The sequence below is a fragment of the Anser cygnoides genome, chromosome 4 (assembly GCF_040182565.1).
Source record: "Anser cygnoides isolate HZ-2024a breed goose chromosome 4, Taihu_goose_T2T_genome, whole genome shotgun sequence".
In the NCBI taxonomy this organism is placed as follows: domain Eukaryota; kingdom Metazoa; phylum Chordata; class Aves; order Anseriformes; family Anatidae; genus Anser; species Anser cygnoides.
In genome coordinates, this window is record NC_089876.1 from 341,825 (window position 1) to 369,151 (window position 27,327).

General features: G+C 77.5%; 6 protein-coding genes across 16 annotated transcripts; 3 read left to right on the forward strand and 3 right to left on the reverse strand.

Annotated features, from left to right (window-relative positions):
- The first annotated feature begins 547 nt into the window (after positions 1–547).
- LOC125180656 (programmed cell death protein 4-like) lies at positions 548–3,888 on the forward strand. The gene is made up of 11 exons (XM_048052030.2): positions 548–678; positions 812–1,082; positions 1,539–1,636; positions 1,738–1,851; positions 2,131–2,352; positions 2,539–2,636; positions 2,699–2,813; positions 3,145–3,252; positions 3,321–3,431; positions 3,517–3,656; positions 3,733–3,888. Exons 1-11 carry the CDS (start codon positions 622–624, stop codon positions 3,782–3,784), a joined length of 1,386 nt encoding a protein of 461 aa, XP_047907987.2. The 5' UTR covers positions 548–621; the 3' UTR covers positions 3,785–3,888.
- A 283-nt stretch (positions 3,889–4,171) lies between these two features.
- On the forward strand, positions 4,172–6,966 carry MOGS (mannosyl-oligosaccharide glucosidase). Its single transcript, XM_066996943.1, has 4 exons — positions 4,172–4,422; positions 4,545–4,765; positions 4,893–5,086; positions 5,156–6,966. Exons 1-4 carry the CDS (start codon positions 4,389–4,391, stop codon positions 6,864–6,866), a joined length of 2,160 nt encoding a protein of 719 aa, XP_066853044.1. The 5' UTR covers positions 4,172–4,388; the 3' UTR covers positions 6,867–6,966.
- Positions 6,967–7,513: 547 nt separating this feature from the next.
- WBP1 (WW domain binding protein 1) lies at positions 7,514–9,317 on the reverse strand. The gene is made up of 4 exons (XM_066996963.1): positions 9,104–9,317; positions 8,749–8,851; positions 8,501–8,662; positions 7,514–8,321 (listed from the first exon to the last, which is right to left on the reverse strand). The coding sequence occupies exons 1-4, from the start codon at positions 9,170–9,172 to the stop codon at positions 7,663–7,665; spliced, it is 993 nt and encodes a 330-aa protein (XP_066853064.1). The 5' UTR covers positions 9,173–9,317; the 3' UTR covers positions 7,514–7,662.
- A 400-nt stretch (positions 9,318–9,717) lies between these two features.
- On the reverse strand, positions 9,718–12,223 carry INO80B (INO80 complex subunit B). The gene is made up of 5 exons (XM_066996962.1): positions 12,066–12,223; positions 11,673–11,868; positions 11,379–11,497; positions 10,843–11,024; positions 9,718–10,563 (listed from the first exon to the last, which is right to left on the reverse strand). The coding sequence occupies exons 1-5, from the start codon at positions 12,109–12,111 to the stop codon at positions 10,099–10,101; spliced, it is 1,008 nt and encodes a 335-aa protein (XP_066853063.1). The 5' UTR covers positions 12,112–12,223; the 3' UTR covers positions 9,718–10,098.
- A 711-nt stretch (positions 12,224–12,934) lies between these two features.
- On the forward strand, positions 12,935–20,522 carry RTKN (rhotekin). 10 transcript variants are annotated; one of them, XM_066996948.1, is made up of 14 exons: positions 14,051–14,156; positions 14,525–14,765; positions 16,540–16,739; positions 16,820–16,881; positions 16,998–17,051; positions 17,118–17,235; positions 17,463–17,684; positions 17,754–17,848; positions 18,125–18,231; positions 18,493–18,624; positions 18,690–18,855; positions 18,951–19,055; positions 19,216–19,417; positions 19,761–19,963. In XM_066996948.1, the coding sequence occupies exons 2-14, from the start codon at positions 14,661–14,663 to the stop codon at positions 19,765–19,767; spliced, it is 1,575 nt and encodes a 524-aa protein (XP_066853049.1). In that variant the 5' UTR covers positions 14,051–14,156; positions 14,525–14,660; the 3' UTR covers positions 19,768–19,963. The 10 variants fall into 10 exon arrangements, with proteins under 10 accessions (XP_066853051.1, XP_066853055.1, XP_066853050.1 ...); XM_066996952.1 differs by having other exon boundaries at positions 18,496–18,624; positions 19,309–19,417; XM_066996951.1 differs by having other exon boundaries at positions 14,052–14,156; positions 19,309–19,417.
- LOC125180658 (drebrin-like) lies at positions 20,492–26,226 on the reverse strand. 2 transcript variants are annotated; one of them, XM_066996957.1, is made up of 14 exons: positions 26,051–26,215; positions 24,550–24,602; positions 24,345–24,457; positions 24,059–24,133; positions 23,456–23,593; positions 23,263–23,340; positions 23,001–23,152; positions 22,829–22,883; positions 22,630–22,704; positions 22,423–22,543; positions 21,639–22,343; positions 21,401–21,516; positions 21,073–21,127; positions 20,492–20,990 (listed from the first exon to the last, which is right to left on the reverse strand). In XM_066996957.1, exons 1-14 carry the CDS (start codon positions 26,134–26,136, stop codon positions 20,890–20,892), a joined length of 1,923 nt encoding a protein of 640 aa, XP_066853058.1. In that variant the 5' UTR covers positions 26,137–26,215; the 3' UTR covers positions 20,492–20,889. The 2 variants fall into 2 exon arrangements, with proteins under 2 accessions (XP_066853058.1, XP_066853057.1); XM_066996956.1 differs by lacking the exon at positions 24,059–24,133 and having other exon boundaries at positions 26,051–26,226.
- Positions 26,227–27,327: the final 1,101 nt, after the last annotated feature.

A 27,327-nucleotide genomic window follows, 5' to 3' on the forward strand; every position in this document is an offset into this window, starting at 1 on the left:
ACCCGGGGGGGGCAGCCCCAGCCCCGGCTGCCGACTGCCGGCGCTCGCGGCCTCGAGCAGGGGGCCCGTGGGCCGTCGTCCCGGTGCCACTCCCTGCCACCCCGCGTGGGTGCCCGCCCGGGGACACCCCCGGGGACGTCCCCGTCCCCGCTGTGCCCGAGGGGCTCCGCCGGCCCTGCCAAGCCCCGTGCGGCTCAGGCCGTGCTCGCCCGGTGCTGCCCGGCGCCGTGCTGCCCACCCGGGGCCGGTGCGGGGGGGGGGGGGGGGGGGGAAGGTTCCCCGCGGGGGGGTCGGGGTCCGCACCGCGCCGCTGCCGACCCCCGTGCCCCCCCGTGCCCCCGCCGTGCCCCCGCGTCTCGTTTCTCCCCCCCCCCCCCCGCGGTGCCGCCGCGCCCGGTGCCGGGGTCTCCCGGCCCCCCGGTGCTCCCCGCGCCCGGTGCCGGCGGGACTACGGCTCCCATCATGCCGCCGCTGCCGCCCGGTCATTTCCTCCGCGCGGCGGGGCGGGGCGGGGTCGGGCCGAGCCGCGCACCCCTTCCCCGTCCCGGTCCCCGTCCCGGTCCCCGTCCCCGTCCCGGTGCCGCCTCGGGCCCGGCCCGGCCCGGCCCCGCCGCCGCCGCGATGTCCGCCGCCAGCGCGGCCGAGCTGGGCGCCGCCGACCGCGCCCCCTTCGCCACGGCAAGTACCGGGACCGGGACCGGGACCGGGAGCGGGACCGGGAGCGGGAGCGGGACCGGGACCGGGACCGGGAGCGGGGCGGGAGGGGCCGGGTCCCGGCGGGGCGCGCGGTGACGGTGCCGGTGGTGCGCAGGGCCCGTGCCCGGCGGGCGCCGAGGAGGACGGGGCCGAGGAGCTGCCGGGGGCCGGGGGGCCGCTGGCCTGGGCCCCCCGCGAGAAGCTGCTGCACGAGGCACGGCTCAAGGCCAAGGCCAAGCGGCGGCTGCGGCGCGCCTCGTCCCGGGACTCGGCCCGAGAGTCGCTGTCCGAGGGCGCCGAGCCCGGCCCCGAGCCCGGCAGCCCCAAGGGCAGGGCCCACGACCGCAAGTCCCGCATGGGCAAGGGCCGCGGGCTGCCCAAGAAAGGTGAGGGGCGGGCTGGGGTCCCCGCGAGCCCCGGGGGGCTGGGAACCCCCCTCCATTTCCCCCTGGGGCTGGGGACCCCGCACAGCCCTGTCACCCCCCCCCCCCATGGGGCTGGGACCCCCTCTTCCATTTCCCCCTGGGGCTGGGGACCCTGCACAGCCCTGTCACCCCCCCCCCCATGAGGCTAGAACCCCCCCTCTTTCCATTCCCCCCGAGGCTGGGACCCCCATACAGCCCTGTCACCCCCCCATGAGGCTGGGACCCTCCCCTGCATCCTCCCTGACCCGCACAGCCCCGACACCTCCCCACGAGCTTGCCCCCTTCCCCCCCCCCCCCCCCCTCGCATCCCCCATGGGGCAGGGCTCCCTCCCATCCCCCCAGGCTGGCCCTGCTGGTAGCCCCCCCCGGGTGGTTTCAGTGCCCCCCGTGGCTGAGCCCCCTCTATGCCCGGTGCAGGCGGTGCCGGGGGCAAGGGTGTGTGGGGTGCCCCCGGCGTGGTGTACGGCTACCAGGAGCCCGACGCCCGCGACCCCAACTACGACGAGGTGGCTCAGGTACAGCCCCGGCCCCCTCCCTGAGCCCCTGCCTGGGGCAGCCCCCACTGTGGGCGGCCGACTGGAGCCCCACGGATAGCCACGTCCGTCTGTCCCCGCAGGGGGACACGGTGTATGCCACCGTGGTGCCCGAGCTGGAGGAGGACGAGCTGGAGAAGAACGTGCAGCCCATGGTGCTGGAGTACTTTGAGCACGGGGACACCAGCGAGGTCATGGTGGGTCGGGGCAGGGGGAGAGGGGACCCTCGGTGAGGGGGACGGGGCCAGCTGGTGCGGGGCAGGGTCCCAGGGAGGGGAAGGGTCCCTTGGAGCGAGGAGGGGGGTCCCTTGCTGGTGGTAGCCCTTTGGAAGGGGCAGGGTCCCTCGGGGAGGGGACGGGGTGCCTTGGTGATGGGGAGGGGAGATGCAGGGGCCAGGCTGGTGGTGGGGCAGGGTCCGGGGAGGGGCAGGGTCTGGGGGGTGTGCGCGGGGCCGGCGTTAACGTGCTGGGCGCAGGCGCTGCTGCGGGGGCTGAACCTGGGCAGCCAGAAGCACGCGGTGCCCTCGCTGGCGGTGGCACTGGCGCTGGAGGGCAAGGCCAGCCACCGCGAGCTGACGTCCCGCCTGCTGTCCGACCTGGTGGGCCGCGTGGTGAGCCCCGAGGACATCGCCTGGGCCTTCGACAAGATGCTGCAGGACCTGCCCGACCTCATCCTCGACACCCCCGAGGCCCCCCAGGTGTCAGCGGGCGCGGGGACGCGGCCGTGCCGGGGCGCGCTCTGGGGTTGTGGCCATGCCGGGGGCTGCCGTGCGGGGAGGTGGCTGTGCCGGGGGGGTGGACGTGCCAGGGGGTGCCAGGGGAACGTGGCCGTGCTGGCAGTGCTTGGGTCGGCGGCGGGCCACGCGCTGACACCGTGCCCCCAGATGCTGGGGCAGTTCATCGCCCGGGCGGTGGCCGACCACGCGCTGCCCCTGGACTTCCTGGAGCGCTACAAGGGGCGCGTGGACTGCGAGCACGCCAGGTAAGCGCCGCCCCGGCCCCCGCTGCCCGCCCCGCGCCCGGCCCTCACCCCGTCCTCTGCAGGGCCGCCCTCGACCGCGCCGCCGTCCTGCTGCGCATCAAGCGCGACGTCAACCGGCTCGACAACGTCTGGGGCGTGGGGGGCGGCCAGCGCCCCGTCAAGCACCTGGTCAAGGAGGTCAGCGCGTGGCCGGCCCCGTGTGCATCCCGCGCCGCGTCCCCCGGTCCTGCCCATTCCCCGTCTATGCGGATGTCCCCACGCTTCGTCCCCTCCCATGGGCCCTGCCCATGCCTCCAGACGTGCCCTGTGTGTCCCCCGCCGCACCCCTCTGCACGTGCGTGCCCACGTGGCACCCACTGCTCGTGTCCCCGGTCTGTTCTGCCATACCAGCAGCACCCCCAGCTGTCTCAGTGCCACCCCCCCATCAGGACCCCATTCCCAGCCCTCCCCACACAAAGTCCCGGTGCTGTGTCCCCACTGTCCCCACCGCAGCCGCCTCTGTCCCCAGATGAACCTGCTGCTGCGGGAGTACCTGCTCTCCGGGGAGGTGTCGGAGGCTGAGCGCTGCCTGCGGGCGCTGGAGGTGCCGCACTTCCACCACGAGCTGGTGTACGAGGTGAGGGGCTGGGGGGGCTGGGGGTGCCGGGGGGGCCCCGCGGCCGTGCTGACGCCCGCTGCCCGCAGGCGGTGGTGATGGTGCTGGAGGGCTCCGGGGACGCGCCAGTGACGATGATGGTGACGCTGCTGAAGGTGCTGTGGGAGACGGGTCTGGTGACGCTGGACCAGATGAACCGGGTGAGCGCGGAGGCAACCGTCGGGGGGGTGGGGGTGCGGGGCGGGGGTCCCAGGGCTGACGCCTGCAGTGTCCCCGCGACCCCAGGGCTTCCAGCGGGTGTACGCGGAGCTGGGGGACATCAGCCTGGACGTGCCCCTGGCCCACGGCCTCCTGGAGCGGCTGGTGGAGCTCTGCTTCCAGCGCGGCATCATCACCAGGGCGCTGCGGGACGCCTGCCCCGCCAGGTACGGGGGGGCGGGGGGACGAGGGGGCCTTCATCCCCTCACCCCCCCTCCTCCTCCTCCTCCTCCTCCTCCACAGGGGCCGAAAGCGCTTCGTCAGCGAGGGCGACGGGGGCCAGGTCAAGCAGTGAGCGCCGGGCACGGCCCCCCCGGGCTCCGAGGGCCCCGCCGCTGCTGCCCCGGGACCGGACCCGGAGCCGGAGCCGGACCCGGAGCCGGGGCCGCCGGTGCGGGCGGGCCGGGCGCGGGCACAATAAAGCGGCTTCCAGGGACGAGCGCGTCTGCGTCTGCGGCTCGGGCCCCGCCGGTACCGGGGACGCCGCGGTCCCCCCCCAGCGGCGGCCCCCGGAGGCGCCGCCAGGGGGCGCTCCCCCCCCCCCTCCCCCCCCCCCGGCCCGGTGACACGCGGCGATGGCGGCGGAGCGGCGGCGGCGGGGCGCGGAGGGGCCGCGGGAGGCGCGGGGCCGGCCCCGGGAGCGGGAGCGGGAGCGGGAGCGGGGCGCGGCGCGGGGGGCGCGGGGCGGGCGGGCGGCGCTGGGGCTGGCGGCGGCGCTGGCGCTGGGGCTGGGGCTGGCGGCGGCGGCGGCGGCGCTGGCGCAGTGGGGCCGGTGGCGAGCGGCCGCCCGCGCCGTCAGCCCGCACCCCGCGCCCCCCGCGCTGCCCCCCGGCGCCGCCGGGCCCCGCGCCGCGCCCCGCCGCTTCTGGGGCTCCTACCGGCCCCACGTCTACTTCGGCATGAAGACCCGCAGCCCCCGCGCCGTCGTCACCGGTACGCGGCGGGGCCGGGGGGGGTGGCTCAGGCTGGGCTCGGGGCCGGCGGGCGGGGGGCGGCGGGGGGCCGGGGACCGGGGACCGGCAGCCGGCTGAGCGCCCCCCGCCCCGCGCCCCCAGGGCTGATGTGGCTGCAGCAGCGGGAGGCGGGGGGCGGCCTGCGGCACACGTGCGAGCAGGGCGACGGGCTGGCGAGCTACGGCTGGCTGCGGCACGACGGCGACAACTTCGGGGTGCAGGACGTGCGCGACCGCGGGCTGCTGCTGCGCACCGAGTTCGTCAAGCGGCCCGGCGGGGAGCACGGCGGGGACTGGAGCTGGCGCGTCACCGCCCGGCCCGAGGTGGGTGCTGCCGCACGCGACCCCCAGCCGTCAGCTGGCGACCCCCCCCTAAGTCGTCGGCGTCCCCGGGAGGGGAACGCGGGCGGCCCCGGCACCCCCCGATCCGGACGCGTCCCCCCTCCCGCAGGGCGCGGGCAGCCCGGCCTCCCTCGTCTCCCTCTTCTTCTACGTGGCCACGGACGGGCAGGGGACGCTGCGGCCACACGTGGAGGACGGGACGCGGCTGGCCGCCGTGACCGGGACGTCCGAGGAGCTGGGCGACTTCAAGATCACCTTCCTCAGGCCCACCACGGAGAGCGGGGAGGACCCCAAGTACAGCAGGTGCCTCGCGGTGCCCACGCCCCCCGGTCCCCAGGGCGCCGCCGGGCGCTGACGTCTCTGTGCTTGCAGCTACCACTACCTGGACGCGTGGAGCCCGGGGCTGCACCGCCTCACCGACGTGGTGCGGAGCAGCCTGAGCGACCGCTTCGTCTTCTCCCCGCCGGGCGGGCCCCGGCAGCGCTTCCTGGCCGTGGACACCTTCCACGGGCTGCCAGGAGCGGCGGAGGCCCCGCGCAGCCACCTGCTGCTGCACCAGGTGACACTGCGGCTGCCGGCCCGCGTGGAGGTGACCTTCGAGTCGGGCAGCGTGCGGGACCGGCGCGGCCCGCTGGTGGGGCCGGCGCTGACAGCGGAGCTGGCGCGGCACGAGGCCGCCTTCGAGCGGCGCTTCGAGGAGACCTTCGCCCTGGAGCGCAAGGGTTTCCCGCCCGCCCAGCGCCGCTTCGCCCAGGCCGCCCTCAGCAACATGCTGGGCGGGATGGGCTACTTCCACGGGCACTCCCTGGTGCAGTCCCCGCTGCACGAGCACCCCGTGCCTTACCCCGAGAGCTCCCTCTTCACCGCCGTGCCCTCCCGCTCCTTCTTCCCCCGCGGCTTCCTCTGGGACGAGGGCTTCCACCAGCTGCTGCTGGCGCGCTGGGACCCCGAGCTGAGCCGCGAGGTGATCGCGCACTGGTTCGACCTGATGAACGCGGAGGGCTGGATCCCGCGGGAGCAGATCCTGGGCGAGGAGGCGCGCGCCAAGGTGCCCCCCGAGTTCGTCGTGCAGCACAGCGAGACCGCCAACCCCCCCACGCTCTTCCTGGCGCTGCAGCGGCTGCTGGGGACGGCCCCGCTGCCCTACCTGCGCCGCCTCTTCCCCCGCCTGCGCGCCTGGTACGAGTGGTACAACAGCACCCAGGCCGGGCCCCTGCCCTACACCTTCCGCTGGCGCGGCCGCGACGCCGACCCCGAGCGCTTCCTCAACCCCAAGACGCTGGCGTCGGGGCTGGACGATTACCCCCGCGCCTCGCACCCCTCGGCGGACGAGCGGCACCTCGACCTGCGCTGCTGGATGGCGCTGGCCTCCCAGGTGCTGGCGGAGGCAGCCGAGCGGCTGGGGGAGCCGGCGGAGCCCTACCGGCAGATGCAGCGGGCGCTGAGCGACAACGAGCTGCTGGAGCGGCTGCACTGGGCCGAGGAGCTGGGCGCCTTCGCCGACTACGGCAACCACAGCCGGGCGGTGGGGCTGCGGCGCGAGGCGGTGCGGGCGGCCCCCGGGCGGCCCCCCCCGGCCCCCCGGCTGGTGCGCGTGGTGCGCGAGGCGCCTCGGCCCCGCTTCGTGGGGGCGCTGGGCTACGTCAGCCTCTTCCCGCTGCTGCTGCAGCTGCTGCCCCCCGACTCGCCGCGCCTGGCCCCCGTGCTGGCCGCCATGCGCAGCGAGCGGCAGCTCTGGACACCCTTCGGCCTGCGCTCGCTCGCCCGCGACAGCCCCCTCTACATGCAGCGCAACACGGAGCACGACCCCCCGTACTGGCGGGGCCCCATCTGGGTCAACATCAACTACCTGGCGCTGCGGGCGCTGCACGCCTACGGCAGCCGCCCCGGGCCCCACCGGGAGCAGGCGGCGGAGCTGTACCGCGAGCTGCGGCACAACCTCGTCGCCAACCTGTACCGGCAGTACGCCGAGAGCGGCTACCTCTGGGAGCACTACAGCGACAGCACTGGCGCGGGGCAGGGCTCCCACCCCTTCACCGGCTGGTCGGCGCTGGTGGTGCTGGTGATGGCCGAGGACTACTAGGGCAGGGTGCGCCGGGGGGGGGCCGGCTTTCTCAGGGGCAGGTGGAGGCGCCCCGGGACCGGGGCTCGAGTCCTCCACCGACAATAAACCTTGGCCGTGACGCGCCTCGGTGCCTGTGTCAGGGATGGGTGCGAGGGCCAGGCATGCGGCATAGGAACGGCCGCTGCTGCCCCCGCACCTGCCGGACCCCAGCTGTCCTGGTCCTCCCCTGCTGCTGGGGGGGGGCAGCACCTGCTCACTGCAACGCCCCCGCCCACGGGGAAAGATTGGGGAGGGGGAGGGGGGGTCACAGCTCAGCCCCAGCTCCACAGCACCCTGCGCTCCCCCAGGCCCCACAGAGGAAGGCAGCGGGGCTGTAACTCCACATCTCTTTAATGATGAGGGAACGCTACTCGGACCCCGCGCACAGGCCTGCGGGCTGCGGCGGGACGGAGCCGCCCCCCCCGGCCGGGGCCCGGCTCCCTGGAAGCAGTTCAGGGGGGACAGCGGGGGGCACGGCGGCGCCACGGCGGGGCCATCCCGGGGGCTCCGCGGCCAGAGTCCACAGCCCGGGGATGGCGGCACAGCCCGCAGGGCCGCAGCGGGGAGTGGAGGCGGGGGAAGGCGGCCCCGCCGCACCCGGGGCCCTCTGAGCAGGGGCGGCTTCAGCACCGAGGTGCCCCCAGCCCGGCTGCTCCAAGGCGGGGAGCGGCGGCGCGAGCCGTGGTGGCAGGGAGATGCGCGGGCGGCACCGGGCCGGCCCCGGGGGCAAGGTGATGGTGGCGGCGGGGGCAACGGCAGGGTCGGGCTGGGCCCCTCAGACGGGCAGGGCGGGAGCGCCCGGCTCCCCGCCCCCCCCCTCGGCCGGGATGCTGCACCGGGCCGGGGGCGGCGCAGGGCCGGCCTTGCCCAGCAGGCGCATGCCCTCGCCCTCACCCTCCTCGCCGCCCTCCTCCTCCTGGCAGCGCCCCACCTCGATGCCCGAGTCGCCCGTCAGGCGCCGGTGCCGGTAGTGCTCGCCGCCCTCCTCCGGGGCCGCGCCACCCTCCTCCTCCTCGCCTTCCTCGATGTCCGAGCACCGGTGGCAGTCGGCCTCGAAGAAGTCCACGTTGGAGGAGAAGAGGGCGTGCTTGTGCGGGGCCGGGCGGGCGGGCAGCTCCTCGGGCAGCTCCCAGCTGGCGCCGGTGCCGGTGCTGCTGGTGCCGCCCTCCTCGCTGGGCGTGCTGGCCCGGCTGCGCTCCGTCTCGTCCGTCACCTGCACCGACAGCGAGGTGCTGCTGGGGGACGTCACGCAGCTCGACTCGCAGGAGCAGCTGGTGTAGTTCTCCGAGCTGGGCGAGAGCGTGAGGTTGCTGGAGCCCAGGCGGCTGCGCGGCCCGCTCAGCTGGGCCAGGATGGCGCTGTAGGGCGGCGGCGGCGTGCTGGGCCGGTGGGCCACCTCCTCGTAGGCAGGCAGCTTGAAGGAAGCCAGCATCCCTGCGGGGGGCACGCGGTGAGCACGGCCAACGAGAGCCCCCCACCGGCGCCCATCTCTGCGGGGCGCAGCCACCCCAAACTGCCACGGCCCCCTCTGTCCCCGGGGGGTTCCTCAGGACCGGGCCGAGCGCGGAGCCGAGTGCGGGGCCCCGGGGACGTGCGGGGGCAGCGGCACTCACTGAGATCCATCATGGAGGTGGGGTAGTTGCAGGCACCGTGGTAGGCGATGAGGTTGATCTCCCGCTGCCGCTGCTGCTGCTGCAGGCGCAGCTTGGCCCGGCGGTGCCGGTAGGCACAGCAGCAGCTGAAGAGGATGAGGATGGTCCAGAGCAGCCAGAACCCTGCGGGGCAGAGCGGGGTGACCGTCCCAACGCGCCGCTGCCCCCGCCTGCCCCGCGCCCAGCCCCTGCCCCCCCGCCGCACTCACACCACAGCTCGTAGTAGTACGTGCAGCAGCCGGTCTCTCCGCAGCAGTGCCCGGTCTCGCACACGTAGGGCTGGTTGTTCACCCCCGGGCAGTACTCCCGGGCCTGCGGGGGGCAGCGACACCGTCACGCGCGGGGCGCGGAGCCGGGCCGCCCGCCGCCGCTGCTGGGCGCCCGCTGCAGGGCACCGGGACCGGCCCCGGGGGGCTGCGGCGGGGCGGCACGGGGCGGGTCGGGACCGGGCAGAAGGAGACCGGACGGGACGGGACGGGACGGACGGGACTGAACGGGACGGCACCGGCCCGCCCCGTCCGGGCTCGCGGCGCCCCCCCGCCGCGCGGCCTCTCCCGCCAGTACCTGCTGGTGCTGCCGGCCCAGCAGCGCGGCCCAGGCCCCCTCGGCGCCGCCGCTCCCGGGCCGCTCCATGGCGCCGCCTACAGCCCGCCGCGGCCCCGCGCCGGCTCCTCCCGCTCGGCCGCCCCGGCCCCCGCCGCCCGCAGCAGCAGCCGCTGCCCCACCGCCGCCGCCCCCATGGCGGCCGCCGGGGCCCCCGCCGCCGCCCGGGCCGCAGCCGCCGCCGCCGCCATCGCTCCCGGGCCCGAGGTCCCGCCCCCCCGCCGCCGCCGCGGCCAATCGGGCGCCGCCTCGCCTCCACCCGCCAATCGGCGCCTCCGCCGCCGCCCTGCCCCCGCCAATCGAGTGCCGTCTGCCCGCACCTCACGCCCAACAACAGAGACAAAGGGACCGAGCCCCGCCCCCGCGGGGAGTGGCAGCGACCGCGGCCAATCGGAGGCCGAGCACCACCTCCCCGGCCGCGACGGACGTGGCTCCTGCCCAATGGGGGCCTCGCCCTCCGTAGGCGCGCCTGACGGGCAGCTGGTACCACCAATGGCGAGCTCGGTCCCGTCCCAGAGGCGGGCGCTTAGGAAGCCGCAGCTAAACAGACGCGAAAGCACTGCTCAGGTGAAAGATTGGCGGAGAGGCCGACCAACCAGCGGCGTTGTTCTTTGCCAGACAGCGCTCCCAGCCAATAGGGCCCGCCGGCAGCTGCCCGCCCACCCCCCCACCCGCTGGCCCCGCCTCCGTTGCCCCGGGAGGGGCGGAGCCAACCGCGGCGTGCCCGGGGGGGCGGGGGGGCCCCGGGGGGGGGGGCTGGGCCCGGGGCCCAGCGGGGACCCCCCCGGAGCCTCCCCCAACGCCCCCCGGCCCTGGCCCAGGGACCACCGGGAAGCACCGGGGACCCCCCTGGGATTCCCCCAGTCCCAGCCCTGGCACCCGGCGGTGCCGCCAGTCCCGTCCTGTCCTGTCCCGTGCCTCCGGTCCCCTCCGGTCCCGTCCCATGGGCGCCGGTGCTAGGCCGCAGCCTCCTGCAGCCGCAGGTTCTTCTTGTAGCAGGCCAGGCTGCAGAGCGGCAGCCCGGTGCGGGAGCAGGAGTAGCGCTTGTGGTTGGCGCAGCCGCTCACCCCGCAGAGCGTGGGCGGCGGCGGGGTGGGGGCGGGCGCGGGCAGCAGCGGCAGCGCCATGCCGGCCGGGAAGGAGACGGTGATGCGGTCGGCGGCGTTGCAGTAGTGCACGACGGGGCAGGGCGCCTGCTTGGCCCTGCGCTCCCGCAGCGTCTTCACCTTGGCCTTGTTGGTCTTGGTGAGGCGCTCGATGGTCTGGTTCTTGTTCTCCTCCGCCTTCTTGGCCGCCTGCAGGCGCCGCTTGCGGGCCCGCTCCTCGCGCTTCACCAGCATCTCCTCCGTCATCTCCTTCGTCTTGTAGCCCATGGGCAGCTCCAGCAGCGGCTGGCTCTGCTGCTTGTGCAGGAGGGCTTTCTGCGGGGGCCACGGGGGCGCCATCAGGCTGCAGGAGAGGCCCCGGGAGGCGGTGGCACCCCGACCTGGGCCCCCATCCCTGTCCCTCTGAGGGCACAGAGGCTTTGACCTGATTCCCAGCCAGCTCTGGGGTCCCCACGCTCCTCATCTCGCCACAGCCAGCCTCCTCTCAGGCAGAACCCAAACTAGGCAGGATGCCCCTGCCTGGGTGCTGCCCCTGAGCAGGCTTCACCACCACCACCCCAGCCCAGTCCCATGCCTCCATCCTGCCACCCTCACCTGTCTTGCCGTCAGCAGGGACTCATCCACTTCCTTCTTGAGCTCCCCGTTGTCGTCCAGCTCACCCTTCTCCAGGGCATCGAGCCAGCGCTCTTCTTCCTCCTCCTCCTCCTCACGGGCAGGGAAGCAACTCTCTGAGTCCAGGTCTGGCAGGGGTGAGGGGTCCAGGTTGCTGTCCTCATCTAGGCCAGGCAGCAAGGGACAGAACGGTCACTGCGGGAGCGCAGCTGCTGTGTCTGCTCCATCCTGGGGTGACGCCATCCCGAAACTGCATCAGGGTGACTTGCACTGCCCCCATGATGCAGGAACCATCTCTGCCCCCCTCAGTGAGGCACTGGACACTCGCAGCCTGCTTAAAGCCTGGAGGAGGGAACCAGAACATCCCTCCAGGGCTCCCCTCTTGCTCCAGCCCCTCCACTTTCCCCTCCAGCCCAAGCCTTCCTCAGAGACCCTCCAGCCCCAACACCTCCCTGCCTTGTGCCCACATCAGTGGCAGCGCCCTGGGGCTGGCCGAGCGAGCCCGCCCCAGCACTCACCCAGCCAGGCCCGGTACTGCTCGATGGGCACCCCCTCCGTGGGCTCGTCCTCCTCATCCACCACCATCAGCGGGGAGGGGGAGCGCGGCGCCTCGGGGACCACCGTGAAGGTTGGCACGCTGCGGAGAGAGCGCGGCAGCCCCTGAGGCCGGGACAGGGCTCTGGGGGGTGGGGGCGGGCACCGGTGCTGCGGGGCTGGGGGCGCTGGGGCAGTGGGACGCGGGAGGAGGCTGGGGGCCTGCCGGGCCCCTGTGCTGGGCAGGGTCCCAGGGCACAGCGGCCACGCGCTCTCACCTCTTGGTGCCCAGGATCTGCCCCCCGAGCTTGATCTTGAGCTTGAGCTGTGGCTTCCGCAGGGCGGCTCCAGGCTCCGGCGCCTCGAGCGCGGGCGGCCCCGCGGGCTCGTGGTGGTGCTTCTTCTTGTGCTTTTTCTTGTGCTTCTTGTGCTTCTTCTTGTGCGAGCCGTGCCCGCCGGCATCGTCCTCCTCGCCTGCGGGGCACCGGCATCAGCCCTGCCCGGAGCCCCGGCCGCGGGACCCCGGGAGGGGCAGGCGGGGACACCCCGCGGGGCCGGGGCTCCCGGGGCTGGGGCCAGGCCGCCGGCCGACCCAGGGGCACCGGGCCCGGCCCGAGGGGACCGCCGGGGAGCGCCCGGCCCCGGCCCGCCCCGGCCGCCCGGGGTCTCACCGTGCTCGCCGCCCTCCGCCCTGCCCCGCCGCCACGCCTTGCTCATCCGGCCGAGCCGCCCGCGCCCGGTGTCGGTGCTGGCGCCGACGCCCGAGCCCGCGACGTGGGGGAACCGATTCCGGACGGACCCGCTTCCGCCCGCCGCGGAGCACCGCGCGCAGCCTCGGGAGGGCGGGGTAGCGCCGCCGCCGCCATCTTTGAAGCGGGCAGAGGCCTCCGGGCCCCGCGGCCCGGGTGGGAACCGCTGCCGCGCGCCCTGGGGCCGGGCCCGCCCCTGCCCTGCCTCGGCCCGGCCACGGCGCGGGGGGGCCCGGGGCTGGGGGGCGGGGCGCGACGCGGGGGGGGGGGAGGGGCCGGGCCCGCCGGTACCGGGGAGCGCCGCGGCCGTCCCGGGTCAGCGCCCCCGGCCGGGGGGTCCCGCGGCGCCCCACGCGTGGGGCCCGACCGCCGCCCCCCCGGGGCGCGACGCGCGCTCGGCCCCACGCGCGTGCACGCCGGCGGCCACGCGCGTGTGCGCAGCCCCGGGCACGCGGGGCACGCGCGGACCGGCGGGCGCGCACAGCGCGGGGTGCGCGCGTGGGCACGGACACGCGCCCAGGCCACCTGCACGCCCCCCCGGCACGGGCACGGGCACGGGCACGGACACGCGCGGCCCCCCCGCCGCCCCCGGCCGCAGCTGCCCGCCCTGACTCGGGCTTTGTCCGCCCGGGGCCGGCGGCGCCACGCGCGGCTGGGGGCACCGAGCCCGCCCCGCCCGTGCCAGGGGACGCCCGGTACCGGCCCCGGCCCCGGCGCCGCTCCCGCTCCGGGCGGGCTCGGTGCGGCTCAGTGCGTGTCGGTGCGGCTCGGTGCAGCTCGGTGCGGCTCGGTGCGGCTCGGTACAGCCCGGTGCGTGTCGGTGCAGCCCGGTGCGTGTCGGTGCAGCCCGGTGCGGCGCCGCCCGCCCCCGCCGCCAGGTGCCGCCGGCCCCGGGGAGGGGTTTGCGCGACTTCGGAGCTCAGGGAAGTTCCCGTGGGACCCGGAGCGGCCCTAGCCCCCGGCCCCGGCCCCGGCCCCGGCCCCGGCCCCGCCGCCGCGATGTTCTGCCGCAACCACCGCAGCCGGGTGACCGTGGCCCGCGGCTCGGCGCTGGAGATGGAGATCCGACGGGGCCGCTGCCGCCTCAGCCTGCTCGGCGCCGCCCCGCAGGTAGGGCCCGGCCCCGCCGCCGGTACCTGGGCGCCCGCCGGGTGCCGCCGCCCCGGAGCCCCCCGCGCAGCCCCTGCGCGCCGCGGGACGGGCGGGAGCCCCACGCGTGTCCCCACGTGTCCGCGTGGGCGCGCCGGGACCTCCCGTGCCGCGGGGTCCGCGCGGGGCCCCACGAGGTTCCCGGGGCCGTGGGAACGGCCGGGGCCGGGCCCGCGCAGCCGCCTGGGAAGGGCGAAGGCGGCGGCGGCCGCTCCCGTCCCGTCCCGTCCCGTCCCGTCCCGTCCCGCCGGTGGGACCGGGCGTTGCCGGCCCAGCGAGCCCGGCCGGGCGGAGCGGGAACCGGCCCCGCGGCACGGGAGGGGCCGGCGCCCCCGGCGGCTCCCACGGCCCCGCGCCCCCCCCGCCGGCTGCGGGGCCGCGTCCTGCCCGGGGCGGCGGCGGGGCCGTGCCGAGCCCGCCCGTGCCGTGCCGTGCCGAGCCCCGCGGCTCGGTGTCTGCCTGCGTGCGGCCGGGGGGCTGCGGCCGCGGGGGGCTTCGCGCCCCGGGCAGAGACGGGGAGGTCCCGGCGTGGGGGCGCCCGAGCCCCCTGAGCCCCGGGCCGGTTTACGGGGCGGGGGTCCCGGTAGCCCCGTACCGGCTGCACACGCGGCGGCGGGGTCTCGGTACACCGGGGGGGGACGGGGGACGGGCGGAAGGACCCGCCGCCAGGGGGCGCCCCCGCGCCCCGGGGTGCCGGTGCCGCCGGTGCCGCGGGCGGGGGGCCGGGCCGGGCCGGGCCGGGGGCGGCCCCTGTAACCGGAGCCGCCGGAGGAATGCCGGGGGAGGGCGGGCCGGGGGCGGGCGGCCGCCGCCTTCCTGTGCGCGCCGCGCCGCGCCGGAGCAGCGGTCCGGGATCGGCGGCAGGTACCGGCGGGGCGGCCCCGCTGCAGCGCACACCGGGGCCGGCAGGGGGCGGCGGGGGGGCGGCGCGGGGCGCACCGGGGCCACGTCCCCGCCACGCACCCGGGACCCCGACCCCGCAACTCGCGCCACGTCCCGGCGCCCCCCTCACCCCCCTCCCCTTACACCCCCCCGTGCCCGGCCCCGCTCCCCCCGCGCCCCCCGCGCCCCCCGCGTGCGGGTTTCGGGGCCGCTGCCTCCCCCCCCCCCCCGCCCCTCCCGGTCCCGTCCCCCCCCCGTTGCCCCCGGCCGCCCGCGCTGCCCTTTCCCGGCACAGAGGCCGCTTGTTCGCCGGCCGCGGCCGGGCGATGAAAGGCCCTTTCTCTCCGCAGCCGGGCCGGGCCGGGCCGGGCGGGGGAGGCCGCGCACGGCGCTGGACGCGGCGGGGGCCGCGGGCCGGGGGCCGGGGCGGATGCGGGATCCCCGCGCCCGGTGTCGGCGGCTCCCCGTGGGGCCGCGGCGGGGCCGATGGAGGTGGCCGGGAGGGACGGCTGCGCCCCGCTGCAGGACAAGCTGCGGATCCTGGAGGACCTCAACATGCTCTACATCCGCCAGATCGCCCTCAGCCTCGAGGTACGGGGGGGTCGCGCCCCCCGCCCCCTCGGCAGCGGCCCCCCGGTACCGGCTGCCCCGCGGCGCCGGGGCCGAGGCTCGCGGCCGCCCGGCCCCGCGGCGGCACCCCCGGGGCGATGCCACGCGGCGAGGCCGGGACGGGGCGCGGGGACCCGGGGGCGGCCCCGGTAACGGGCCGGTCCCGCAGCCCGGGGCCCTGCCCTGCCGCGCGGGGGCCCCCCGCGTCCTCCCGGTGGGGCGGACGGAGCCCCGCGGCGCTCGGAGCAGATCCCCCCGCAGCCCCCTCCGCCCGCCCGGGCCGGGCCCGCTGCGACGCTCGGTTTGGGGGGGGGGTCCCCCGTCGGTCGCCCCCCCCTCGCCCAGCAGCGCCCCCGAAAGCTCCCCGCCGTGGGGCGGGCGCCCTGTGGCGAGCGGGGCCGCCGGGCGCGGGGAGAGGGAGCGGTGCGGGGGGGGCGCGGGGCTTACGGGGGGGGTCCCGGGGGGGCTGCAGCCGCCCGCGCCCCCCGCCGCGGCTCCGGTGGCTATTTATAGCTGCCGGTGATGTCACCGCTCCGGCGCTGCGGCTCCGCCAGCCCCGGCCCCGCGCCCGCCCGCAGCTCTGCCGGGCCCCGCTGCCGGGGGCCGGGGGCAGGGGGCTGGGGCGCGGGGGGCGGCAGGGGGATGCCCTGGGCCGGCATGGATCGCCGCGGCACCGGCAACGTGAGTCGGGGGCCGAGCCGGCGGGGGGGGCGGGGGGGATGCGCAGTGCCGAGGCTGCGGATTGCGGCAGGGGGGCTCCGGGGGGGTCCTGCGGGAGGGGGCGGCCCCGCGCCGGGATCTGGCATCCTCCGCCCGTGCGGCTGTGGGGTGCCCCCCTCCCCCTGCGGCTGCGGGCCCCGGGGCGGGGGGCTGGGGCTGCGGGGGCTTTGCCACCCTCCGATGTGGCTCCTGTGCAGCTCCGGTCCCGGGGGGGGGGAGCTGGGGGGCAGTGCTGGGGGGGGCTGGGGTGTCCGTGGGGTGCGCGGCACCTCCGTGCGGCACGTCAGGCAGCTGCGGGATGCGTCACCGCTCCGTGGGGTGCGGGGCAGCATGTGATGTGCCTGTGGGGCACGGAGCTCCCCCGGGAGGCACGGTGAAGCTGTGGGGTGCGTGGCACGTCTGTGGGGCGCGTGGTGGAGCTGTGGGGCACGTGGCACCTCTGTAGGGCGCATGATGGAGCTGTGGGTATCCGGCTCCCCTGTGGGGTGTCTGTGGGGCACGTGGCTTGTCTGTGGAATGCATGATGGACCCGTGGGGTGTGTGGCACAGCTGTGGGGCATGTGATGCAACTGTGCGCTCTGCGACGTGTCCGTGGGGTGTGGGAAACAGCCGTGGGGTGGATGACATACCCGTGGGGCATGTGGCATACCCGTGGGGTTTGTGAAGTGCTTGTGGGGTTTTTGGCTCTCCCGCAGGGTTCATGATGTATCCGCAGGGCGCGTGGCGCTCCGCGGGGCACGCGACACGTCCTTGGGGCACGTGGCTCCCCAGGGGCCTGGGCTGGGATGGTGGCTCTCTGCCCGGGGGGTCAGGGGACGTGTCTGCTGGTGCAGCAGAGGCTAGCTTGGGGCAGGAGGGTCGGCCCCGAGCACTGGCCGTGCTGGGGGGAGCGGGGCCGTGTGGGGGCCGCTGTCCCCTCCATGTGAATGTGGCTGCCCCTTCCCGGGGACCTGCCGGGGTCTGCAGTGGCAGGGGAGGGCGGGACCTGGGACCCCCCCCAGCTGGGTCCTGTGCTCCCACGCCGCCTGTCCCACAGGACACGGACATCCAGAAGAAGATTGACCATGAGATCCGGATGCGGGAGGGGGCCTGCAAGCTGCTGGCCGCCTGCACGCAGCGGGAGCAGGCGCTGGAGGCCACCAAGAGCCTCCTGGTGTGCAACAGCCGCATCCTGGCCTACATGTCGGAGCTGCAGCGCATGAAGGAGGTGCAGGTGATGCAGCGCGTGGCCAGGCGGTGAGGACCCCGCGGCGGGGGGGTGGGCGGGAGGTGGGGGTCCCCGGGCAGCGGTCACGGCTCTGCGCTTCCTCCCGCAGCCCCTCGGACGCTGGCCCCACAGATGACCGCCTGCCCTGCCGGGGCAGGGTCTGCATCTCAGGTATGGGGTCCCCAAAAGCCCTGCGGGGCCAGGGGGGTGCCGGGGGTCCTGCACCGGCCCCTGGGGTGAGGACAGGGCCCCGGGGGTCTCACCACCACTCCCCCCCACCCCCGCAGACCTGCGCATCCCGCTGATGTGGAAGGACACGGAGTACTTCAGGAACAAGGGAGGTGAGTGGGGGGGGCGGCAGCGCGGCCCCCAGCCCCACGCTGGCCTGACCCCCGCCCCCGGCGCAGAGCTGCACCGCTGCGCCGTCTTCTGCCTCCTCCAGATCGGGGTGGAGATCTACGACACCGAGATGGTGCTGGTGGACCGGACCCTCACCGACATCTGCTTTGAGAACGCCGTCCTCTTGTGCGCGCTGCGCCGGGCAGGTCCCCGCGTCCCTGCATGTCCCCGCGTCCCCCCGCGTCCCTGCAACCCACAAATCCCTGCCTATCCCCGCGTCCCCATTTCCCTGCATCTCCGTGTCCTCGCGTCCCTGCATCCCCACGTCCCCGGGGGCTCCCCGGCAGTGCCCCCCCGGCAGCGGGGAGGGCAGGGGCCGGGGGCTGCATGCGCCCGCTGAGCCGTGCCCCCAGCACGGAGGCCGGGCCGGACTTCGAGCTGAAGGTGGAGCTGTACAGCGCGGGGCTGGAGGAGGAGGCGCCGGGCAGCGCACCCAAGAAGCTGGCCAGCAAGCTCAGCAGCTCCCTGGGACGCTCCTCGGGACGCCGGCTGCGCACCGCCATGGACGGGGGCCCCGGCAGCCCCGGCGGTAACGGTGGCAGCGGCCCCTTGCTGCTGCCGGCCCCCAGCGTGCCGTGAGTACCTGATCCCCTTTCGACACCCCCCCCACACACCTGCTTGCCCCTCACTCTCGGCTCCCCCAGGGGCCCCAAGTATCACCTGCTGGCGCACGCGGTGCTGTCCCTGGCCGAGGTGCAGGACGGTTTCCGCACCCACGACCTCGCCATCGCCTGCAATGGTGAGCGCAGCACCGTGCGGCTTCCCTGGCCAGGGCTCGGGCTGGGGGCCTGGGGGGGGGCAAGGGGGGCTGGGGTGTGATGGGGCGGGGGAGAAGCAGCTGCGGGGTCCCGGCTGGATGGGGGCAGAGGGGGTTGTTGGGCTGGGGCTGGGGTCCTGGCAAGGTGGGGGGGCAGCACCGGGACGTGGGCAGCTCTGGGGAGAGCTGGGGACAGGCAGGGGGGAGCCAGGGGGGCCCTGCCCTAGGGCCCCCCTGTGAGTGCTCTGCCCCCCCCAGAGGAGAGCTCCTTCTGGCTGCCGCTGTATGGCAGCATGTGCTGCCGCCTGGCTGCCCAGCCCCGCTGCATGGCCACCCAGATGATGTGCGGCTTCCTCAAGGTGCAGGTGAGCACGGGCACGGGATGGGGATGGGACGGGGACGGGATGGGGACGGGACGGGAACAGGGGTGGAGCAGGGACAGGCTGCGTTGGGGCAGGGTGGGTAGGGGACAGGCAGCGCCAGCAGCCCGCCAGGTGTCGGCCGTCCCTGCCGTTAGGCTACGGACCGTGGTGGGGACGGGGAGCGGGGATCCCTGCACTGGGGACGGGGCTGCTCCCACCCCCGGGGCCGGGCTGTGGGTGCTGAGCAGCCCTGTCCCACGGCAGCAGGCATCGGGGGAGCCGCAGGGCTGGGCTCGGCTGTTCTGCGTCCTGCGCGGCACCAACCTCCTCTGCTACCGGCGCCCGCAGGAGGCTGAGGCGGGCGTGGAGCCGGCGCTCACCATCGCCATCAACAAGGTAGGGGCCGGGCCGGGGGGCTGGGGGGGTGCGGGGGCGCGGGCTGACCGCAGCGTGCCCCGCAGGAGACCCGGATCCGCGCCACGGAGCAGGAGGCGCGCGGGAAGCTGCACAGCATGTCCGTCACCAACCGCTATGGGGCCGAGGAGGTGACCCACACGCTGCTGGCCGAGAGCCGCACCGAGACGCAGCGCTGGATGGAGGCCTTCTGGCAGCACTTCTACGACATGAGTGTGTGCGGGGACGGGGACGGGGACGGGGACGAGGACCCCCTGCCCCGTGGCGCACTGAGTCCGGCCCCCTCCCCTCCCGTCCGCTCCCCGCAGGCCAGTGGAAGCAGTGCTGCGACGAGCTGATGCGCATCGAGGTGCCGCCGCCGCGCCGGCCGCCTGCCCCACTGCCACGGCAGGGCTCGCTGTACCACGAGATGGGTGAGCGCGGCCGGCGCGCGGCTTCCTCACCTTCCTTGTCACCTTCCTTGTCATCTTCCTCCTCACCTTCCTCCTTATGTTCCTCCTCACCTTCCTCCTCACCTTCCTCCTCACCTTCCTCCTCACCTTCCTCCTCATCTTCCTCTTCTCCACTGACCAGCCTCTCCTGCCACCTGCGCCTCCCTAACCTCCTGCCTTCTCTCTGCTGTCCTCTGCCTCTCTCTGCCCCTGGCCGTGCCCTCCCACGGTGCAGCCCTGCCCGGCCCTGCCGTGCCGCCCTCGGCCTGCGAAGGGCTCCTGCTGCAGGATAACGCCGTCTCGGCGGAGATCCGCGCCCTGCTCTCCTCCTATTACAGCGACAGGTGACGTACGGGGCCAGCACAGCTACACATGGCGCGGCCGCGGGGCACGGCACGGCCACCCCGGCCACAGGGCACGGCTCAGCTGCCCCGGCCTGCCGGAGGTGTCGCAGCAGCACCGGCTGCAGGGCAAATCCCAGCTGCCCTGGCCACAGGGCGCATCCTGGCTGTCGTGGCCATGGGGCATGTCCTGGCCACCCAGGCTGCAGGGCACGTCCCAGTTGTCCCAGCTCCGGTGCACATCCCAGTCCCGGTGCCTGTCCCAGCCGCGGGGCATGTCCCGGCCCTCCCTGTGGCGGGGGATGCACGTGGCTGGCCCCCCGCTGACCCCCGCTCTTCCCCGCAGCTATTGAGCCGGCCGACGACATCGAGGCGGTGACGGACATCCTGACGCGGCGGGCGGCGGGGCTGGAGGGGGGGCCGGGGCTGGGCTGCCCCCCCTGGCTCTCCCTCTTTGAGGGGCCCCCCCTGTGCGCCACCCCCCCCAGCGGGGTCAGCCCCGGCCCCCGTGCCCGCCCCCGCACACTCTCGCTCGACGCCAAGCTCAGCACCCTGAAGGGGCGGGGGGCCCGGCGCGCCCCCTCCCCGCACCCATCGCCCGGCTCCAGCTCCTCCAGCCCTGGCAGCAGCAGCCCGGACACGGAGCGTGCGCCTCCCCCCCCGAGCCTGCCGGCCCCCCCCGGGTACCTCCAGTCCCAGGTCTGAGCCCGGAACCTGCAGGGGGCCCTGTCCCCCCCCCCGGGGGGGGGCTGACACCACAGGGGACCTGTCCTGGGAGGCAGTGGGGGGTCCCAGGGGTCCCTGGCCCTGCTGGGGGCTCAGAGCTTCTTTCCTTGGGGAGAAACTGGAATTTACGGTGCCCCTGTGCCGGGGGGGGGGGGGGCACTTGGGGCCAATGCCGCCACTGCAGGGGGCATTTGGGGCTGACCCCCTCCGAGGGGTGCTCGGGGCTCAGCCCACCATGAGCAAGTGTGGGCCCAGCCCCCGGGGGCCAGAGCCCCCCCACTCTGCTTTCCTCACCGTTCCTAACCCTGGCCCCGCTGCACGCCGTGGGGACCAGCCGACGCCACCACCTCATTCATGTGCATTAAAATTTATTTAACAGCCACTGCGTCTCACTGGGGGGGCTGGGGGTCGCGGGGGGGCAGGGTCCTGCTGCCTGCCCTGTGCCCCCCAATCTGGGGACCCCTGTCCCCCCCCAGCCCTGTGCTGCACAGGTGGGTCGGGGCTGTGGGGTGCGTGGCTGCTTCCCAAAGCTGCTGTATGGGGGGGTAGGGGGCCAGCGGCCCCAGTGCAAGAGGCTGTGCTGGGGGGGGGGGGGGCAGGGGGCTGCAGGCACCACACCGAGCGTGGGGCAGTGGGGCGAGGTGTGGGGCAGCCAATGCATGGGGGGCTGGGGGCAGCCCCGGCTGTGGGGGTGCTGGGCGGCACAGTAGGCAGTGCTGGGGGGGGCGGCGTGCTGCTGTCCCCCCCGACTACACAGCATGGGGGGAGAGGTCCTCGTCCTCGGCTGGGGGGCTGCTGCCGGCAGGCAGCTGCTGGTGGGGGGCATCGCGGGCCAGCAGCAGGGCGAAGCCTGGGGGGGAGAGGGGGTGAGGGCTGAGCCCGGCCAGGGGGCTCGGGACACACGGGGGGGGGTCGGGGGGGTGCAGTGGTACCTGGCTTGGCTTTGTGCAGCAGCTCCGGCAGGATGGTGTCGCTGGGCTCATCCCCCTGCAGGAGAGGGCCCCAGGGGTCCCCTGCTCTCAGGGCCCCCCTGCCCGGCCCTGCCCCTTGCCCCCAGCCCCATCCTGCCCCCCCTTACCAGCCCCTGCCCTGTCTTGTCCCCCCCCCAGTCCCGTCCCTGCTCCCCCTGCTGTCCCCTCCCAGCCCCCAAACATCCACCCCCAGCCCCCTGCTGCCCCCCCACTGCCCCCCACCTGTGCAGGTGCCGCCCATCCCACCCATGCCACCACCACCTTGTGCCCCCAGCCCCCCCAGCCCTACCTGCACCGGGGGGTCCTGCTCCCAGGGGGCTGGCCACCCCCCATGCCCGAGGCCCCCGATGCCGTTGTGTCCCAAGTCGCGGCGGGCCGGCTCCTGCTCGGGCTCCCCGATGGTCCCTGGGGGGACGGGGGCACGGCTGAGCCCCCCCCACCAGCCCAGGTGCTGGGGCTGGGGGGGTGCAGAGTGCAGGACCCCCACCCCAGCCCCACGCAGCAGGCAGGGGGCTGCGGGCACCCACCTTGCTGCGGCTCCCGGGCTGCCAGGCTGGGGAGGGCCGGATCCTGCGGCGGGCTGGGGGGGCTGGGGCCGTGCGGGGGCACCGGGGCGGGCGCCAGCCCAGGGGGAGGAGACCCCCCCCGGGGGCTCGGGGCCCCCTCACCCGGCCCCACCGGCAGCCCCGGAGACCCCCAAGCCGGGGGGCTGGGGAGGGGAGGGGTGCCCGGGGGGGGGCCCTCCTCATCCAGGGGGGTGCCGGGGGGGCTGGGCAGAGGCAGAGCCTCAGCCCCCGCGCTGTCGGTGGGGGACGGCACGGCCGGCCCCGGGGGGGGCTGCCAGGGAGGGCTCGGGGGCGGCAGCCCCCCGCCGGAGCTGCTGGGGGGGCCCAGCCCGGGAGTGCCGCGGGGGGGCTCGGGCTCTGCCCCACGGGTGCCGTCGGGGGGCCCCGACCCGGGGGGGCTGGCGGGGGGCGGGGACCCCGGCAGGGTCGGGGGGGGCCCTGCCCCGGCTGGGCTGGGAGCCCCCGCGGCGGCACAGCGAGGGGGGGGCCCCGTCCCCGCGGGGCCGGCGGGGAGCGGCGGCGGGGGGCGGCGGGGGCTGGGGGGGGGCGCCGCCCTGAAAGCCCCGGGGTCGAGGGGCGCGGGCGAGGGCGGGGGCTCCGGCCGGCGGAAGATGAAGGCTGACTCGGTCAGGCTGCGCTGGTACCGCAGGAACGGCCGCCGGGCTCCTGGGGGAGCGCGGGTCAGCAGCCGGCCCCCGGCCCGGCCCGGCCCCCCGGCCCGCCCCCTCCCGCCCCCCGCACCTACCGGGCCGGGCGCCCAGGGGGCCGGCGGGCAGCGGAGCCCCGGAGGCGGACCCCGCGCGCTCCCGCTGCCGGAAGAAATCCCGGGGGTTCTGCGGGCGCTGGGACACCAGCACGGCCGCCTCCTGCAGCACCGGGAGGGGACGGCCGTCAGCGGCGGCCCCCGGCCCACCCCCGGCCCCCTCGTTCCCCCCGCCCCCCCCGCACTCACGGCCGCCTTCTCGATGGACTCGGAGCGCCGGGAGCGGTCCCGCGTGGCCTCCTCGTGTTCCCGCTGCTGCTGCTCCTGCGGGACCGGGACCGGGACGGGGCCGCGGTGAGGCGGCTGGGGCGGGGCAGCCCCGTGCCCGCGCCGTCCCTCCGTGCCCCGTCCCCCGGTCCCCCCGTGCCCCGTCCCCGTCCCCGCTCACCCAGCGGGCTTTCTCCTTCCTCCGCTCCTCCGCCTCCAGCCGCGCCTGCTCCTTCCTGCCGGGACGGGGACCCTCAGGGCCGGCACCGGGGCCGCCGCCGGGGCTCGGGGACCGCGGGGACCGCGGGGACGGGGCGGGGGCGGCTGCGTGCCCCCGGGGGTGCCGCGCTCACCGGTGCTCCTCGATCAGCCGCTCCTTCTCCCTGAAGCGCTGCTCGCGCTCGGCCGCCTCCCGCCTCTCCTCCTCCATCCGCTCCCGCTCCCACCGCCGCCGCTCCTCCAGCAGCCGCCGCCGCTCCTCCTCCTTGCGCTGCTCCTCTTCGCGCTGCGCCGGGCGGCACCGGGCTCAGCGGGGCCGGGACCCCCGGGAGCGGCACCGGGGCCGGGCCCGGGCCCCCCGGGAGCGGCGGCCGCGCGGGGCCCCCCGGCCCTCACCTCGGCCTGCGCCCAGAAGGAGTCCCGCTGCGTCCGGCGGATCTCCAGCGCCGGGTTCGTCTTGCGGTAGTTGGTGCCCTGCGGGGACCGGCCGGGCCTCAGGGCGGCCCCGCGGCGGCGCCGAGCACCCGGGGGGGCGCCCTCGCCCCGCCGGTCCCGGTGCCCGGTCCCCGGCCCCGCCGGCCCCGCTCACCACCAGCTCCTCGGTGTCGGCCGGGGGGGCCCTCCTGGCCGGGGGGGCCGCGGCGGGGGCCAGCTGGGCCAGAGCGCGGCTCAGCCCCTCCTGGGTCACCTCCTCGGCGCGCCGGGCGCTCAGCACCACGCTGGCCTCCTGCCGCCAGACGGGGACGGCGTCAGCCCCGAGCACCCGCGGGGGTGCCAAGGCGCCGGCAGCCGCAGCCCCCCCCCCAGCTCCCCCCGGGACGGGCCCGCAGCCCCCCCCCGAGCGCTCCCCAGGGAATCCCGGCGCCGTTCCCCGCCGCGTGCGCGCGCCCGACGGATCCAGGCGCGGGGCCGGATCCGGGCGCGGGGCCGTCCCGCAGGGCGGGCTGGGGCAGCGTCCCCGCTGCTGCGGGGCCGGGCAGGATCCGGCCGGGGCAGGGAGCCCAGCCACAGCCCCGGGTCGGCGGCCAAGGCTGGGAACTGGGAACGGCGGCGCCTGAGTCAGCAGCGCCAGGAATGCACTGAGCGCAGCAAGCAAAGGTCGGGGCTGCCCCGGGCTGGGGGGCGGGAGGAGGCGCGGGGGGAGCCCCCCCGGGTCGGGGCCGCCCCCGGCCCCCCGCCGGCCCCGACTCACCCTGAAGAAGGCTCTGATGGCCGGCAGGTGCCCCGCGCACGCCTGCCGCTGGGACTCGGGCGTCTTCTCCCCGACCTGGCACGGGCACAGGCGGCTCAGGGCTGGGGCCCCGCCGCGCCCCCCCCGCCCCGCGCCCGCCGCCGGCCGGAGCCCCCCCCCCGCGACCCGGCGCGGCCGAGGGGCCGGGGGCCGGGGGAGGTCTCGGCCGTGCCCGCGGCGGGCTGCGAGGCGGCGGGGTCAGCCCCAGCCCCCCCCCCCCCCGCAGGAGCCCCCGGCCCGCGCTCACCCAGCTGATGAGGACGATGCGGGGGGTGCCGGTGGCGGGGTCCCGGAGGCGGCACAGCCCGTACATGACGCTGCCGGCGCAGAACTTGCCGGCCAGCTCGTCCGCGCCCCCGGCTGCAAGGAGGGGGCGGTCAGGGGGGGCCTGGCGCTGCGGGACCCCCGCGCACTCCGCGGGGGCAGGCGGCGGCTGGGCCCCCCCCTCGTACCTCCGGAGTCCAGCAGCTTGAGGTCATGGTGCTTCTCGTAGGCAAAGACGGCCCTGGGGGGGCAGAGGGAGCAGCAGCTGGGAGGGGGGGAGGCGGCACCCCCGGGGGAAGCGCCGGGAGGAGCCTGGGCAGGGCCGGGGGGGCGGCGGGGATCCAGCCCCGGGTCCCCGCCGCACCGGGACCGCGCGGCTCCGCCGGCCGCCGCCCACCAGTGCCCGGCCCCCGCGCCGTGCCCACCCCATCCCACCCCCCCGCCGTGCCCCCCCCGCTGCCCGCCGGGCTGAATTCGTGGAAGTGCCGCCGGCAGCATCCGCCCAGGGGACAATGGGGCCGCGGGAAGCGCCGCAGCGCCCGGACCCCCCCGGCCCGTGCCCGTCCCCCTCCTCCCCCGGTGATACCGGCCCCGAGCCGGCCTCTCCCCGCTGCCCGAGAGCCCCCCCAGCGGCCGGGCAGCCCCGACCCGCCGGCGCCCCCCGGCCTCGTGCGTCCGGGGCTGGGGCCGGGGGGGCCGGTGAGCCCCCCGCCGGGGCGGCATTCCCCGCCAGCCGCCGCCGCCTTTGTCTCGGCACGGCTCCGATTACAGCCGCATGTGGCGGCACGCTGCGCGCCGGGGACACGGCGGGGCCCGGCTCCAGCAGCACGCGTGCGGAGCGGCACGGCTCGGCACGGCTCGGCACGGCACCGGCACGGCACCGGCACGGCACCGGCACGGCTCAGTAGCGGCGCTCTGGAGCACGGCGCGGCTCGGGGCCACGGGGCAGAGGGCAGCGGCCGCGGGGCCGCGCGGCACCGGGAAGCGGCGGGCGGCGGGGAAAGGGGCGGCCCCGCCCCCGGCCCCCCCGCCCCCCCCGCCCCGCCGCCGCCAGCCCGGGGGACCCGCCGCGACAGCCGGCCCCGACCGCGGCCGCGCGGTGTCGGGAGGGCGCCGGCTCCCGGCCCGGCTCCCGCGGGAGGAGCGGCACCGGTCCCGGGACAGGCTCCGCCGCCCCGCCGGCAACGGGAGGGGCGCGGGGCTCCCACGCCCGGGCGGGGCCGGGCAGGAGCCGCGGTCCCCACGCGGTGCGGCCGGGGGGGATGGCAGAGCCGGGCGGGGCGCTGCGGGCACCCCCGGGCGGGCACCGGTGCGGGGGCGCGGCCGCTCCCCCCGGCCCTGGCGCGTCCCGGGGCCGTTCAGCCCCGGCGGGCCCCGCGCCCCGGAGCCGCTCCCAGCCCGACGAGCCGGGCCGGGCCGCCCGGTTCCCTGCCCGGGTCCGCGGGCTCAGCGCCGGGCGGGGCCCAGCCCCGGGGCCGCGGCACCGTCGCGGCACCGTCCCGCCGTCCCCGTTCCCCGGGGCCACGCTCGGCCGGCCCCGGTGCGCGGGTCCACGTGCGCCCCGGGACCCCCCGGCCCGGCTCCGGTGCCCGGTTCCCCGGCCCCGCGTGGGGCCCCCCCGCCCGCTGCCCCGTACGTCGCGGCCCCCGCCCGTGCCCGGTGCCGAAGCCCGGTGCCCGGTGCCCTCACCAGTTGGTGGCCGCCCGCGGGTTGCCCACGTCCTCCTTGGCCGCCAGCAGCGCCAGCCGGTGCCGGTCCAGCCCCGGGGCCCCCATGCTGCGCCCTGCCCGGCCCCGCGCCGCCCGGACAGATCCTGCGCCCGGCCCGGCCCCGCCTCCGCCGCCGCCGGGAGGGCGGGGAGGGACCGGGCGGGACCGGGCGGGACCGGGCGCCGCGCCAGCCCCGCGCCCTGCGCCCGGCCCGGAGGGGGCGGCGGAGGGGGCGCGGGGCCGCTACCGGCGGCGGGGCCGTTACCGGTGCACGGGGGCCTCCCGGTGGCCGCCCGGGACGGGGTCGCTGCCGCCGGGGGGGCCCCGGCCCGGGGCAGAGCGCGGGGGCGCGGCGATGCCGGGCCCCCCCCCGGCGGTTCGGGAGCCCGAGGGCGTGGGTGCGGGGCGTGGGTCGCTCGGCAGGCCGTGGGCTCGCGGGTGCCACGCGGTAACGTGGGCAGAGCGCGGGGCCCACACCGCGGCGTGGGGGCGGTGCGGGGTCCCGCTGCGTGACGTGGGCACAGGGCAGGGTCCCACGCGGTAACACGGGAGCAGCGCGGGGCCCCACGCGTAACACGGGTGCAGGGCAGAATGCCCCGGGGGGGCCGGGACGTGGGCACAGGGCAGAATCCCACGCCGGGACGTGGGTGCACCGCGGGGTCCCACGCCGGGACGTGGGTGCGCCCGGTGCGGCGGGGCCCGTGCGGGCGGACGCGGCGCGTGACGCGGAGCCCCCCCGGGGCCCGGCCCCCCGGGAGCGGCCTCCCCACGCGCGGGGCCGCCCGGCGCCGCTGCCCTTATTTGGTCACCGCGGCCTCCGAGCCCCAAAGCCCCAGAGAGGGAAAAAATTCGGCGGCGGCAGCTGCGGCCGGGCGGGGGGGGTGCCCCCGGGGGGCGGGGATGAGCCCCCCCCCCGCCGTGTCGCCGCAGCGCCCCGTGTCCCGCAGCGCCCCGTGTCCCGCAGCGCCCCGTGTCCCGCAGCGCCCCGTGCCGCCCCCAGCCCCGCACACGGGTGTGCCCATCACTGCCCCCCCCCCCCCCCAGCTCTTGGCTGCCGCTGCTGGCGGCATGGGGGGGGGAGGGCGGAAGGGGGGGGGGCCCGGTCCCGCAGCCCCCGGACGCCGGGCACGTCCTGGGCCCTCCTCTGCTGCGAGCAAAGGGGGCGCCGCTGGGGGCCCCTGCGGGGGGGCCGAGCTGCGGCCCCCTGCGGGCACGGGGACCCACGCGCCACAGCCCTCGGCCCCCCCAAAACAAGGG